We start from the raw sequence: 14,267 nt of genomic DNA, 5'->3' as shown, positions 1-14,267 counted from the left end.
AGACACAGAGGCCAAGGCGGTTTGGAAGCCAGTTGAATTTCTGATGGGAGTTTCCTTACAGTGGGGTGGCTGGACAGGAGGTGGCCAGACCCTCCCCATGTTGCCCGGGGCTCCCGGTGGTGAGGGGGGTGGGGGGGGCGTGTAGTAGGAGCAAAAACAAAGTTTAAGGCTAAGGTTGCTGCTATGTCCTGGATGCAACAACCTGGAAAATCATGTTAATCAAGGAAACAAAAATCCCTCTAAACTCTGTCTGTGGTACTGCACTCAAAAAAAAAAAAAAAAAAAAAAATCAAATGAACAAAAGTAAATGCCCCAGCCGCAGCTCTGAGAACGACGGGCCCCTGTCCATTCCACAGCATTGCTGTAATCAGCAGTCCTTGATTAACCTTTGACTCATCACTTGGGGTCGTGAAAGAACAGGACCTCTTGCCTGTCCCCAGGTCCTTGCTTGGTATGGGTTTCACTGAGGTCGCAGGGGTGTGGTGAGGGCGCCCCTGGTAGGCTGAAGCACTCAGGAGACGCAAGCCAGAGTCTGCTTGCTGACTGGGGCAGGATGGAAACATATTCACCTTCCCCAAGGTAAGGGAAGAGCACGGTTCTCTAGAAAAATCAGATTCACCGATAGAGGAGGGACGCTGGTGCTGATTTGTGTGTAGATTAGGGAGGGGAGTGAGTGGGGAGGAGGGAGAGGGAGCTGGCTCGGGTGGGGCAGGGGGGCTGGCCCAGTCGCACCAGCTTTCCCTGGTGCCCGCAGGAGGACACTCAGAAGTTGCTGAAGAGTTCGTTTTTCTTGCTCCAGTCCATCTGCGGAGCCCGCTTGTTGCTGCGTTTCTGGTGAGCCCTCTCTTTGGCCACGGCCAGGGAGATGTTGAAGTCCAGGATGGGGTCAGAGGAGGAAGAGGTAGACGAGGGTGCTGTGGAGTCCTGTTTCCTGGGGCTGTCTTGGGAATTCAGCTGCAAAGAGGAGGGGGCGGCGGCAGAGGGCCGGGAGTCAGTGCCTGGCGAGGCGTCCCGGTCCTCAGCCTCGGCAAGGTGGCCGGCTCCCTTGGGGCAGTGCCCAGGGAAGCCAGGTCACAAGAACAGAACGTGGCACAGCATGTGACCTCCAAGGCAGGCTGGCGTGCCAGGAACGAGCGTGGCTTGGGAATGGGCTTCCCGTAACTCAGTGCCACCCTCTGCCCGCCCGCCCGGCCAGCCTACCTCCTCGCTGGTATCACTGGAGGTGGATCTTGCCAGGGCTGATCTGGGGCTCTCAGAGGCTACCTCAGCCAGGACTTCACGGCTGTTCTCCTGAAACAGGAGGGGTGTGGGTTGGCAAGGGATGGGGTGGGGGAGTCCTGAATAAGAGAGGAGCCCCAGGGGAGACCGGTGCCCAGTCAGAGAAGCTCCCCTCAAACCTTTAACACCCACCCCAAAGCCCCACTGCCTGAGCCTGGAGGGGCCCCTCGGGGATTGACAGTTTTACATTCCTCTAAGGATCAGAGGGCAGCCTGGTTCCACCACCCAGGTGGGAGTGACCGTTGTGGGATTAGCGGAACTGCTCACACAGAACCCCCTCCCCAGCCCTCCCGAAGGAGCCTTCAGGGTTGACTAGCCTTTGGGGCCAATGACCATGGAGGGGCTTCATGGAGGGTGAGGCACAGAGAGCCTCCGCTTGGCACCGGGAACACGTGTGATACTCCCTGAATTCCTTCTGGCCTGTTTACTTGGACTTGACCCTAGGAATCTTGAAACCTTCACCCCAAAGTAACCGAGAAGGGCTTTGAAGGAATAAGGCTGATGAGAGTTCTAGGCCCACCGATGGGGTGACACAAAGTTCAGGTGGGCCCTGGGGGGGAGCCCTTGGGGAGGGGAGACCTTTCAGTAGACCCCGCAGAGAGCTCCAGCTCTGTGGTCTGACTCTGAGTCAGCCTGTCTCGGAGTGAAGGTCTTGGCCAAGGCTCTGACTTGGTGCTCAGCCTCTGCCTGGGTTCCTCTGCGGCCTCAGCTGGCACCAGGCCCCACCATCTCTTCCCCAGCCTCCACTGCCTTCTCTTCCCTTCCGCCCAGGGAGGAGGGGAGGAGGGGCTTTGTTCTTCCAACCCAGACTGGAAGCAGCAGGGCCCAGGCAGCGTGCGTCCAGACACTGAAGCTCTGTTCTTGGGGGGAAGAAAGGCCTCTTCTGTACGGTGGGGAGTTGGAGGCGGGGTTTGTCACCAGGATGGCGGGCTGCAGAGGGGCCCGGCCAGGCCTCTCTCTCTCCTGACTGCCCTGGCGCTAGGCAGGGGTTGAGGGGTGCACCGGCAGTTCTATAGCTTGGAGCTCAGAAGGGAGCAGCTTGGAAACGGGGGTTTCAACCTGAGCCACACAGCTGTCCCTGTCCCAACCATGCCACCTTCCACCCTTCTGCAGCCCCGCATGAGAGCCAGAGAAGTGTTAGAGGGCCTGCCTTTACCTTCCGGATCTCCCCATTGGTAAAGGGCTCGGGCAGGGGACCTACGGGAAGGAAAAAACAGCAGAGGTGAGTCCAGAAGCTCTGGGGAATGCGGACAGAGTGGTGCCTGGAGAGGAGGGAGAGCTTTGGGGTTTAGGCCATAATTAGACCTTGTTCCCTACGTCAGTGTTTAAGTATCTTGACTGCAACCTTCTAGAAGTATGTCTGACTTTCTGGTGACCCAGCACACATGCAGAGACTACACACGTGTAACAGAAGTTTCACGAAACAACATTTCCCCTTCTGCTTCGTCAGTGCTCTCCAATGTTTTCGATTCAGTTTCATTCAAAGAAGTATGCTGGTCTCTGCTAAGTTGATCTCATGAACCACTGATGGGTAATGAGCTATTTGGAAAACCAATGTTCTAGATGGGGATGAAATTCCAGGCTGGCTGCCTAAGACCTGGGAAGCAGATCCCCGGGCCTTGGCACTAGGGCCTGATTCAGTGGGTCTGGAATGGGCCTAGGAATCGACATTTTTCAAATGGCTCCCAGGTAGTGATGCTGTCACCAGAATTGGAACTACACCCCAGGTTATGGTTAGTACCTGCCTTGCCTGAAAGAGAAACTAATCCCACCTCGTGCTTGCCAATGTGAGGGCGAAGGGATGAGGGGGCTCAGGGCAGTGTCCTGAGTGCGCCCTCCCCCTGCCATGGGGAAACTGGTGGTGGCAGGAGGGGTCAGAAGGAGAGACACCAGCCTGGGGTCCCCATTCCACCTCTGGGGACTGGTCAGCCTGGGTGGATTTCTTCTGAACTCTTCATTTAATGTCATTGTGCATCTTTCGTGCTGGCCTGGACAGCAGGCACACCCGATTCTCACCATTTCCTCCCTGTTGCTACCCACAGCCTTCCCGCGATGGCCAAGCAGGGGATTGCTGGGACCCGGAGACACTCACTCTCCCACTCCCCCCATGCTGGCCCCTTCCCCACGAGGGCCAGGCTGTCTCATGTGGTCAGGAGGCAGCTGCTGGGAGGGGGGCATTCTTCTTGCGGACAGTTACACCCAGCTGGGAGGAGGAGGGCGGCCTGGAGACCGCAGGAGAGACACCTGGGGAGGAGACCTGCCCCCAGGCCTCTCCCAGTGCAGCTTCTCTGGCTCGAGGCTGCGCTCACAGTAGTTCTCAGGGCCCATCCCACCCAGCCAGAGAGATAAGAAGAAGGAATGTTTGAGGGCTGATTTCTTAGGAGTAGGTGGGGGAAGGATGCCAGAGGCGGCAGGGGAAGGTATTGGAGGAGCCTCGTGGAATCCAGATTCCAGCTGTCTTCCCCAAACCCTGTTGCCAAGAGGAAGGCTGGGGCTTCTTGGGGCCTCAGTTTGCCCTCACTGAAGAAAGGAACTACCTGGGCTATCTGGTTTCTATGAACATGGGAAACAAGGGTGAGGCAGTGCCTGACCGCCCATGCCTAGAGTCTGCGGGGGACTTCCACCTGACCCATCCCTGCTTCCAGGACCGCCCCCCCACCCCCACCCCAGGACCCACCTGGCCCCTCCACCTAGGGATAGGGGTCTGTGGCAGGACCTCTGAGTAGATCACCCTCCTACAAATAAAATCCTGACACCCTCAGGGAGGCCCCACCCACTGCAGAGTTCAAAGAGGTCCCACCTACCCTACACCCCCCTCCCCAACTCCCCCAGGAGCCATTTTCCCAGGGAGAAAGTCCAGACCAGGGAGTGAGGGTTGCTTAACTCCTCACTGCCCTCGAGCGGCAGGGTTGCCCGGTTTGGCTTGGACTTAGGCAGGGGGAGGTGCCAGGCTTGGCAGTGTAATATGGGGGATGGGGAGGGCAGGGGCCCAGGGACCAAGGAGGGACCCACTGCTCTCTAGAGCCAGTGAGCCTGGGTTTCCAAGACAACCTGAGAGAAGGGAGGGGAGGCACTGGGCCCCTGTCACTGGACTCTGATCTGACCAAGTGGAGCTGGAGTTAACCCTTCCCTTGCGGCAGCACTGCCTGGAGAACCTGCGAGGGGTGCGGGGATGGGGGGCTGAGGCTTCCCTCTGGTGCTGCTGGTTTGGCCTGGGAATGAGTGCCTCTGTCCCGTCTCGCCGTCCCTCATGCCGGCCTCACCCTGTCATATGCCACCCTCAGAAAGCCACTGCCATCCCCGCTTCCTCTCCTGACACCAGGCTCCTTTCCCAATCTCCACCTTTGGGCCCCCCCGAAGGAGAAGGAGGGAGCTGAGGCAGGAAGCTGCCCACCCCTCCCCTGGGACACAGTAAAATCCAGAGCACTGGCCAACATCCTTGATTTGGGGGCCTCCGGCTGCCCCACCCAGCTCACCGTTCAGATGCTCCTGAGACGGGGTCACTTTGCATTTCTTGAAGAACTCATCGGTTTCCTTGTCTACCACCAGCAGCTTGGTCTCGTCCCCACCAGCCTTGATGGCAGATACCACATCTGCGTGCTGCTTGCCCTCCATACAGACCCCGTTCACCTGTGGGTGGGGACAGGGGTTAGCGGCACAGTTTTGGAGGGATAGGTGGAGGGAGGTACAAATGGTCCTCTTTGTCCTCGGCCAGGTGGCAGTCTGGGGACACTGAGGCCCCCCCTGCCCAGTTGCCTGTGGAGTCTTAAAGTAAGCCAAATGGTCCTCCCACCTGACAGTCAAACGAGGAGGCAGGACACATGAGAAAAGCCAAAGAAAATATGGAGAAAAGACTAAACAAACACAGCTGGGACAGGAAAGATAGGGGAGGCCTGGGTTGGGCCCTAGCGTTTCTATGTACTTGTGTCCGACTTCCCTCTCTGGGCCGTGGTTTGCTCACATGTAAAATGAGAAGTCTTGGGAGAGCTGATCTTCCAGCTCTAAGGTTCTAAGACTGAGATTCTGGGGCCTGCCCGAGGCACAAGGTTCACATTTCCTTTCCTCCTGAGCACTGCACGAGAGTGTTTGACTGCACCTGCTGGCACGGAGGCCTCCAGCAGTGGGAAACTCTGCAGGTGGCCACCTACATCCACTGGGATGGATGGGTGGGTGAATCTTGAGCCTGTCTCTTGGTAAAGAGCCCAGAGGAGGTGGGGGCAGGAAAGAAGTCCGTCCATCGTCCACCACCACCACCCACCCATCCATCCTTCCATCCATCCATCCATCCATCCTCTCTCCCTCCCCTCCTGCCTACCCACTTACCACTCTTCTCCTCTCTCTGCCTGTCTCCCTCCCTCCCTCCCTCCCTCCCTCCATCTACCTGGCATCTGTGGGCTACCTGGGCCCCATGGACTAACCAAGGAGCAGACAGGGTGATGGCTCCCCCAGGAATTGCTTATCTGTGGGGATGCAGTCAGGAAGGGCCTGGGAAGAGGGTGAGAATCACTACCTCCACGATGCGGTCCTGAGCCCGGAGCCCCGAGGCCTCGGCAGGTGAGTCTGGGTCCACTGCCCGGATGAACTGGCCTGGCTTGGACTTATCGCTGTGCAAGTTGAAGCCGTAGCCATTGGCACCCTTCTTCATGGTGCAGAGCCGAGGCCGAAGCTCACGCTGTGGGGATAAAGGAGGGTCTATGACCATTCTCCATCACTGGAGGTCCCGCTCTCCCTGCCCTGTGCCTGATAGCCCCTCCCCCCCCCCCCCCCCCCCCATCAAAGAAACACTGGGGAATAAGGCAAGTTTGCTGAGCTCCCACAGAACAATTCGACAATTTGAGAATGCTGGGCTGGGCCCCAGAAGACCTGTGCAGAGATTTGGCATTGTAGCAAACGGCTCAGGTGCCTGTCCAAGCCAGCCGCCTTTTCTGTTAAATGGGAGGCAGGACCACATTAGCTCAAGTCCCTCCCCTTGTGACATTCTAAGGTAAATAGTGTTATTCTGATTGCTACTTTCTCCCTCCCCTCTAAAAGTTCAGCCTGGCTAGGTGACTGGGGATCCCTGGCCCTTTTGTACCCAGATCTCTGCAGCGGGGCAGGCAGGGCAGGTGTTTACTGAAAGCTGGTCAGCATGTTTATAGTAAAGCCTTTCCCCATCCAGGCCAAATGGCCCAGCCAAAAGGAAGGAAGCAGGCAGCCAGATGACCACAGACCGGGGAGAAGCACAGCCAGAGGTCCTGGACAGGACAGGGACCCCCCACCAGTAGAACCAAGGCTGAGGGCAAAGGCAGCCATAGAACCCCAAAGAACCTGTTGGTCCCCAAGGAGCCTGAACGGGGAAGGGGCCATGAAATCAGGGCTGGGCTGAAGGGAGCCCTGTGTGGCTGCAGCCCAGAGTGGGGACCTACTGAAAGAGCTCAGGCAGGTTTCTCTCAAGCACTCAGACACTCTGCTGAAAATGTTTTTCACCATCCTTGGTCCAACTTAAGCAGCTTAGCTCAGAAGCTGCAGGCCTAGGGACACATTTACATGATGGAGGGAATCTGGGTGTGCAAGGCCCAAGCAACTGAAACCTTGACCAGAAGCCTGAGCCTGAGGCCTGGCTTGGGGGACCCTCTCGCCGGCCTCCCAGGCCTGGCTGGGCAGGGCTGCATCAGCCAGCCTACTAGCTCTTGGTGATCCCCCCCACAGGCCACCAGGCAATGAGCAATGGTGGGAGTCAAGACCCTGGCTGGCCCAGGGGCCAGCTTCCCCACTTAGTAGTTATGTGACCTGGGGCAAGTTATTTCCTTCTTAGTGCCTTAGGTTCCTCATTTATAGGCCATTCTTCTTGTCACCTGCCTCCCAGGGTCCCAGGGTTGCTCTGAGGCCAAGTGAGATAATTAGCATAGGCAGAAACACTTTACAACTCCCAAATCCCTGTGCACTCGACCCGTAGACTTTCTCAGCGTTGGGGACACTAATGAATAATCCCCTGAAGCAGAGAAGAGAGATTCTGGGGGTGAGGGTGGGGGCCAGTTTGCTCTGAAACGCCAGTCCCAGGCTGGGAGTAGAGCTGGCAAGGGAGGGCAGGGAAGGAGAGGAGGGCTTACAGGCCTCCTGCCCGAACTTGCCAGCCCCAGGAGGCAGCTACCATCTGGGGCTCCCCACCCCTCCACTCTCAGGGGGTGGCTGAAGGGTGACTTTGCCTTCCTTCAACTGCCCAGGCAGGTTCCCTGTGTTTCAGGATGTTGGTGGGGGCTGTGGAGAGAAAGTTAGGAGGGAGAGGTGATGGTTGGACCCTAATCTGGGCCAGAGGCCCTGGGCCCTTCTCCTCCAGCAGGCTCTGCTCAACCCAGAACAATAGCAAAGACAAAGATGTGAGCGTAAAAAGTGTGTGTGTGGCCGGGGGCACGGAGGCACCCTCTCCCCGGGGGCCGTGAAGCATCCCCTTCTCCCAAGCTCTCCAGGTCCCCTGGGCTCCTCACTGCAGGGCACAGTCCCAGGAGGCCCCCTGCCACCACCTGCCTCATTCATCTCTCCCCTCCGCCCAACCCCCACAGCCCTCCCAGTCCCCAGGGGATCTTGTTCAGGGGTTAGTGAGGCTCTTCTCCCCTCCAGCTAATCCCTCCACAAAGCTGACAGCCCAGCCCTCCCCCAGGCCGAGGTGAGCAGGAACAGGTCTGACCAGTGCCACCAGGCAGGCTCGGCTCGGCTTTCCACAGCCAGGCTGAGCTCACGATCACCCTGAGAAAGTGGGGAGGAGAATCAAAACGGGGCGGGGGGGGGGGGGGGGGGGGAGGGAGGGGGATGGGAAGGGGCAGCTCTGACATCCTTGCTCCTCCCCACCTCACTCCAAAGAGCCTTCCCTAGCAACCTGGCTGGGGCTGGTCACCCCCATTTTTAAGAAGGAGAAACCGAGACTCCACATGTTAAGCCCACTGCCTGATGTCATAGGGCTTTACGGTGCAAGAGCCAGGGCTCCGGATCAGGTCTCTGACTTGGACCCAGAGTTCCTTAAACCATTTGTGGGCTGGTCCTGAAGGACCCAAGTGCAGACGGGGAGGAGGCCCAGTTGGAGCCCGGGCCTCTGCAGGAGTCAGTCGTGAACACGGGTTGCCCTCCCGTGGTGCGCCCTCCCACCGTGGCTGCAGTCTCTGCAGGGAGGCAGCTGGTCGCTGATGAAACCACAGCCTTCCTTCCGGGTGCTCAAGGTCTTAAGGCTTCTTGCGGCCAGAGCTCCAGCCTGAGCTGGGGGAGCCTGGTGGCTCCGGGAGTGCTCCTGGCCAGCAGGGCGATTAATCGGCCTGGGTCTCTGTGCTAGAGGCTTCCCTTCCTGATCCCTCTGCGTATCTCCCTGGACGCTGTGTCTGGTGATCTGTCATTAAAGCCGGAGGGCCTGCTTTGAACCTCACTCCCCTCTGCCAAGTACCAAGCTATTAGGATTAGAGGAAATGGGGCTCAGTTACCCCATTGCTCCCTTTCCCCTGCACTGGGACCTGCTCCACTGCCCTCAGGGGGTAGCTGAGCAGGGAGAAGCGCCAGGTGGTTTTCTGAAGCGCTCAGACACCTTTAAGGGCCCCAACTAGCTCCCTCCTTCCCAAGTCCCCTTCCCACAGGAGGGGTGGAGGCTTCCAATTCCTCCAGAGAGACCAGCCTGATTCTGTCCACCCCTCCCCCAGCTGTCTCCAGGAGGTGTCACTGCCAGCTGCTGAGTCAGCCCATCAAAGGAGCCCATCCCAGCCAGGGTGGAGGCTGGTGCTGGCATGAGGAGTCCCTGGGGGCAGCCTCCCTGGGAATCTGGCGGGGAGGGCTGGCCCAGCACCCCCAGACCTGAGGTAGGACCTGGGTTCTGCTTCTGGGGAAAAGGGTAGATGGAAGGTCCAGGCCATCCTGGTCCTGGTGCGTGGCGGGCAACTTCCCGTGGGGAACATGGCCTCAAGAGGGTTCAGAGTACCAGGTGGGGCTCCCAGTAACGATGACAGCTCAGAAGCAGAAATCAGAATCTGCTCAGCGAGGAGCCTGGCGGAGACCAGGAAGCAAGAGGAAGGAACAAGAGGCAACGGTGGCCAAAGAGCAGTGCAAATGGGCTGGGGGGGGGGGGTGGGTGCTGGGGGGCTGGATGGGTCTGAATCTCACTTCTGAGCAACGCCAGACAAGCTTGCCAGAAAAGACCCCGTCAGGAGAAGTGCCTCCAGACTCTTCTCCTGGAGTCTTCTCCCACCCTCAGGTTGTGAGGCTGTCCCAAATCCTGTCACAGGCCCCTGTGGCCATCCTCTCCATTCTCTCTTCTCCCCCAGGGAGCCCAGCCCAGCCCCGAGTGGCCGCCCAGTCACCTCCACCCACGCAGCCCAGGGAGCGGACTGCGGGCACGTTATTCAATAGGTGCCACCAGCAGCCACCTGGAAAGCTGAGGAAAGTCGATACCCTAATCCCAGTGCCCGTCTCTGGGGAGCAGGCCCAGGGCCGCTCCCTGTTGCTCCTAAGGGGAGGGCTGCTGGGGGCCGACGCCCCAGTGAGCCCAGCCCCTCCCTGATCGGTGTCATGGTGATGGCCCTATAGAAAACAGCCAGGTTGCTTCCAGAAGGCCAGCCAGCTGTGGGTCCCAGAAGGAATGGGTTGAAAGAGCAGGAAGACCACCGGGGTGGCTAAGGGAACAACAGAGGTGACCCTCACCTCCCAAGCCTGCCCTTCCCCCAACCCAACCCAGCCAAGGGCTCTTGTTTATACAGATAAGATTGATGCTTGCTGCCCCACACAGGGAGATCAGCCCCAACAATGGGGTGGGTGAGGGGGTGGGGGGAAGGTGGGGAAGGAGTCCTGGCTGTTCCGGTGGGGGTGGGATACAGGGTATGCTGGGCATTAAGGCACCGTGACTGCTCTGGGAGGCAACTCAGTTGTTCCATGGGACTCTGGACACACAAGCTTGGGCCTGGTACCAGGTCTTCAAGGAAGCCATGATAGATGGCGAGAGCTGGCCTGGCCTGAGGGTGACATGTGACTGGGCAGCAAGGGGGCACTGTCCTTAGGGCAGGTTGGGAAGTGACCAGGAGCTCAGACCAGAGCTCTAGGCTTAAAGGTATCCTCTCCTCACCCAAGGTACAGAGGGCTTGGCTGCCACTGCCCGCTGCCCCACGGTCCTGATATGGCTTCAGTTCACCCTAGAGGAACTTTCCCGCCCAGGTCTATACGGACTGAGGGATGTTGGACACCTCCATTGGCAAAAAAGGAGCTACTCTAGCCCCTGGTCCTGTCCTTCCTGTTTCCCAGTGGGAAGGCCCCTCTTGGGAGCCCAACTGGGGTGGGATCCTGGAGAGAAACATATGCTCAAGCGGGGGCTGCTTCGCCAACGCAACACGCAGGGGCCCTGAGCCAGCTTCTCCCTCTGGTTCTTTTCTCCTGGTGCCGGCCAGAGACCCACCCAAAGGAGTTTGGCTCAGGTCTCCCCAGGGCTGGGCAAGCCTGGGACGGAGCAGGCTGGTACGTGGGCTGCTTGCTGCCTGGCTGGACACCATCCAGGCTGGCCGCCCCATGCCTGCCTGCCCCGCGGGCACTGCATTCTCGTCTCTTCTCATCCCTCACCCTCCTCCCAGAAGCCACTGGATTTAACTCCTGCAGGCTGTCCCAAGACCGACGAAGACCCTCAGGGAGCCTGTATACTTGGGGCCCTATTGAAATAAATAGCAGCTACCGTTTCATGAGCACTTACTATGTGCTAAGGACTGCACTAGGATTTTATGTGCACTTTCTCATTCAAACCCAATTATAGTCCCGCGAGGAAGGTATCATTGCCCTCGTTTCCCAGAGAAGGAAACTCAGGTCCAAAGAAATCACGTAAATGGCTCGAGTACCCAGCTGAGGGGAAAAGGCAGGCTCAGAACTCAGATGTGGGGCAGCACTGCCCGACAGAAACAGGATGTCAGGCTGGCAGGTAATTTAAAATTACACTAAAGTAAAAACAAACAAGAGAAATTAACTTTAAGTATCTTATTTAACACGATATACCCCAAACTGTTATCATTTCAACATAATCCACTTAAAAATATTTAACAGCATTATTGTTATATCCTTTTGTTTGTACTACGTCTTCCAAATCTGGTGTGCATTTCACACTTCTAGCACATCTCAAGTGCTAAGAGCCACATGCGGCAGGTGGCGGCCACAACGGCCCGCTGATATTTCTAAAGGCCTCACTCTCAACCATTACGCTGTCAGCCCCAAACGCTTTTCTAAATCAGCCCCCATGTTTGAATCGGGCACCATGACCTTATAAAGCACCCTTATACCGGACGACAACAATGAGCCGGTGGCACTTGAATCCCATTTTTAGGAAACCCGTGCCACCTGCCCTTTCCTAGGGCACAGGAAACTAAACATTGCCCAGAGGGCTATGTGGTGAGTTGTTCTGTTCCAGGGGAGAAGGAAGGCCAAGGCCAACAGTCAAGGATGGCCTTCAGAAGGGGCCCTTTGTGCTACAGGGAAGCCCCAAAGCCAGCAAAGGTGGATTCTTAGGACCCAGGGGGTTGGGAGTAGGGTAGAGACTTGGTGGCCAGACTCCTAGCCCCAGCCCATTGCAGAAGAAGGGTGAGGCCACTTCTGGGCGGAGGCCTTCCATCAGGGCTGACACATTTTCCTAATGGTGCTGAAGGCCATCCCTTAGGGACAGAAGCTACCTGGACCCTTCCTTGCAAGTAGCTGATGCAAGCAAGCCTGAATTTATGCCATGGTAATGGCTCTTATGTGGCCCAGAATGTGACGGGCAGAGACACCCAGCAGGACACTCAGGCCCTCAAGGTCAACCCAACTGTATGGCCAAATGGATGTGTAGGCAATGGAGTCAGAGAGAGGTGGGTTCCGAGATACACCCCAGCTATGTGGTAAAGGCTCATTAGCTGAGAGCCCTGGGGCCAGCCAGCTGAACTGGCCAAGCTTCAGTTTCCACATGTAGACCGTTGGGGGCTAATTCTGGCCTTGCGGGGCGGTCGTGTAGATTAAAGGACATGAGGCATGTTTAATGCACAGCACATTGCTAGACACAATACCTACCGCTTATTGAACACTTACTATCAACTCACAAAATGCAGAAAATAATACCCAATTTGCAGGGTTGTCAGGGGAATCCATGAAATTAGCATCGATATCTTTATGGCACGAGGCCGGACACTAGAAATTTTGAGTCTCCTTCCCCGGCAGGGCTACTCAGAGCAGCAAGATGAACACCTAATATCTAATATCGGGATGGAGAACCCTGGCTTCTCTCTGTAAAAGGCTTGCAGCACCAATGAAACCCTGGCTACGCCCCTTCCTCCCCTAACTCCTAAGTGCTCCCCCACTTCCCCAGGGCCCCATGGGGTGGGAAGTGTGGAGAGGAAGAGAAGGGCCCCTATCTAGACATACAGAGAAGGGCGCCCCATTCTCTCTCTCCAGAATTTAACTTTACAGGAACCTGGTAAGAACCAGGAAAGAAAGAGACCCCAAATATGTGGCTTAAGAGCAGGAACCAACACACAAACTATCACACATACCCATCTATTTAAAATCCAGACACCCTGCAGTTCTAACCCTGTTCTGCCCTCCCAAACTCTAACTTGGTCGGTGTGAAATGGCCTGCCTGTCCTGGGAAAGAAGTTGGTAGGCTTCCAGGTAATTGTGCCCACGCATCCACCTTGCTGCCTGGGGGGTGCCTGCACTCTTCTCTTTTCTGTTTTCTTTTCCTTTCCTTTCTTTTCTTTTTTTCATTTTCTTTTCTTTTCTTTCTTTCCCTCTCTCTTTCTCTTTCTTTTTTTAATTTAAGTTTTATTTATTTTTTAAGTAGGCTCCATGCCCAACATGGGGATCAAACTCACGATCCCGGGACCAAGAGTCGCATGCTCCAACTGCCCTGGCCTGCACCGTTTCTGCCTCTGGGATCAGGGTCAGGTCTGGCAGGAAACCACCCCAAGCTGGGCACTGACACACTGAGACACACACATACACCCCTCTTATGTCATCAAGTCTCCCCCAAACCCTGCAAGGTGGGGTGTTGGTGTTCCCATTTCACAGAAGTAGAAGCTGAAGGTTGCAGGCCACAGTGGAAAATTAGGGTACCAGAGCCAGCTAACACAGAAGCCCAGAATTTTAGCCTTCTAGTCTTAAAATGGAAGCTTCCAGCAGGCAAGAGAAAAGAGTGGGTAGGTACTACCTGGAATTCTGATCTCTGGGTGTGCCCGAGGTGCAAATGGGCCCAGGTATGCTGGACTGACATGAATTAGGATAAAGGTCCCTGGTGGTTATCATGCATTCATTCGTTCAAAAATTATTTGAGCCCCTCCATCCTCTGTGCCAGGTACAGCACTGGGGATATAAACACAAAGAAGACACAGTTGTTGCCCTCTTCACCACTGCAGCAGAGGTCAAGGTCACGAACAGATGATTCAAATATTGCGTGTTCAGAGCAATAAAAGATGCGGGACAGGGAGGAGGAGGTGAGCAAAGAAAAGGCTCATTCTGGGGGTGCCCCGGGGGCTCAGTCGGTTAAGCCTCCCACTCTGGATTTCGGCTCAGATCATGATCTCACGGTTCATGGGTTCGAGTCCCACATCAGGCTCTGCAATGCGGAACCTGCTTGGGATTCTTTCTCTTCCCCTCTCTCTACCCTTCCTGGGTTCAATCTCATGCTCTTAAAATAAATAAACTTTGGGGGGGTGGGGAAAGCTCATTCTGTCTGCAGCGTCAAGGAAAGTCTCCACAAGGCTGTGAGTGGTTTTCGGAGAGTGTGCCTTGTGGAGAAGGGGACTGACAAGTCCCCAGGCTGAAGGGTAGCATCGGGATGTACTGGGTTGCTGTATTGGGATGGGCTGTGGAACCCCCTTTGATTATTTGAGAACAGTGGCCTCTCACTGAGCACTCACTGAGCACCAGGCTGGGACACAGATGCACTTGCCCAGGCAGAGGCCGATCCAGGGCTGGCTGCCCCATGGGTGGGCATGCAACAATCACTGTGAAATACTTCTCAACTCAAATACCAACAGCGA

General features: G+C 56.7%; 1 protein-coding gene across 1 annotated transcript in view; it reads right to left on the bottom strand.

Annotated features, from left to right (window-relative positions):
• Nucleotides 1–16: 16 nt before the first annotated feature.
• The window catches only part of NHERF1 (NHERF family PDZ scaffold protein 1), a 17,791-nt gene continuing 3,540 nt past the window's right edge, over nt 17–14,267 (bottom strand). Inside the window, exons 2-6 of the mRNA XM_060645472.3 lie at nt 5,789–5,950; nt 4,755–4,908; nt 2,435–2,475; nt 1,201–1,290; nt 17–954 (exon numbers count right to left, since the gene is read on the bottom strand). Coding sequence (XP_060501455.1) covers nt 763–954; nt 1,201–1,290; nt 2,435–2,475; nt 4,755–4,908; nt 5,789–5,950 — 639 coding nt within the window. The 3' untranslated portion in view covers nt 17–762. The remainder of the gene's footprint in view (nt 955–1,200; nt 1,291–2,434; nt 2,476–4,754; nt 4,909–5,788; nt 5,951–14,267) is intronic.

This window comes from Panthera onca, chromosome E1, assembly GCF_046562875.1.
Source record: "Panthera onca isolate mPanOnc1 chromosome E1, mPanOnc1 haplotype 2, whole genome shotgun sequence".
Classification (NCBI taxonomy): domain Eukaryota; kingdom Metazoa; phylum Chordata; class Mammalia; order Carnivora; family Felidae; genus Panthera; species Panthera onca.
This window is presented reverse-complemented; position numbering and strand designations above follow the sequence as displayed.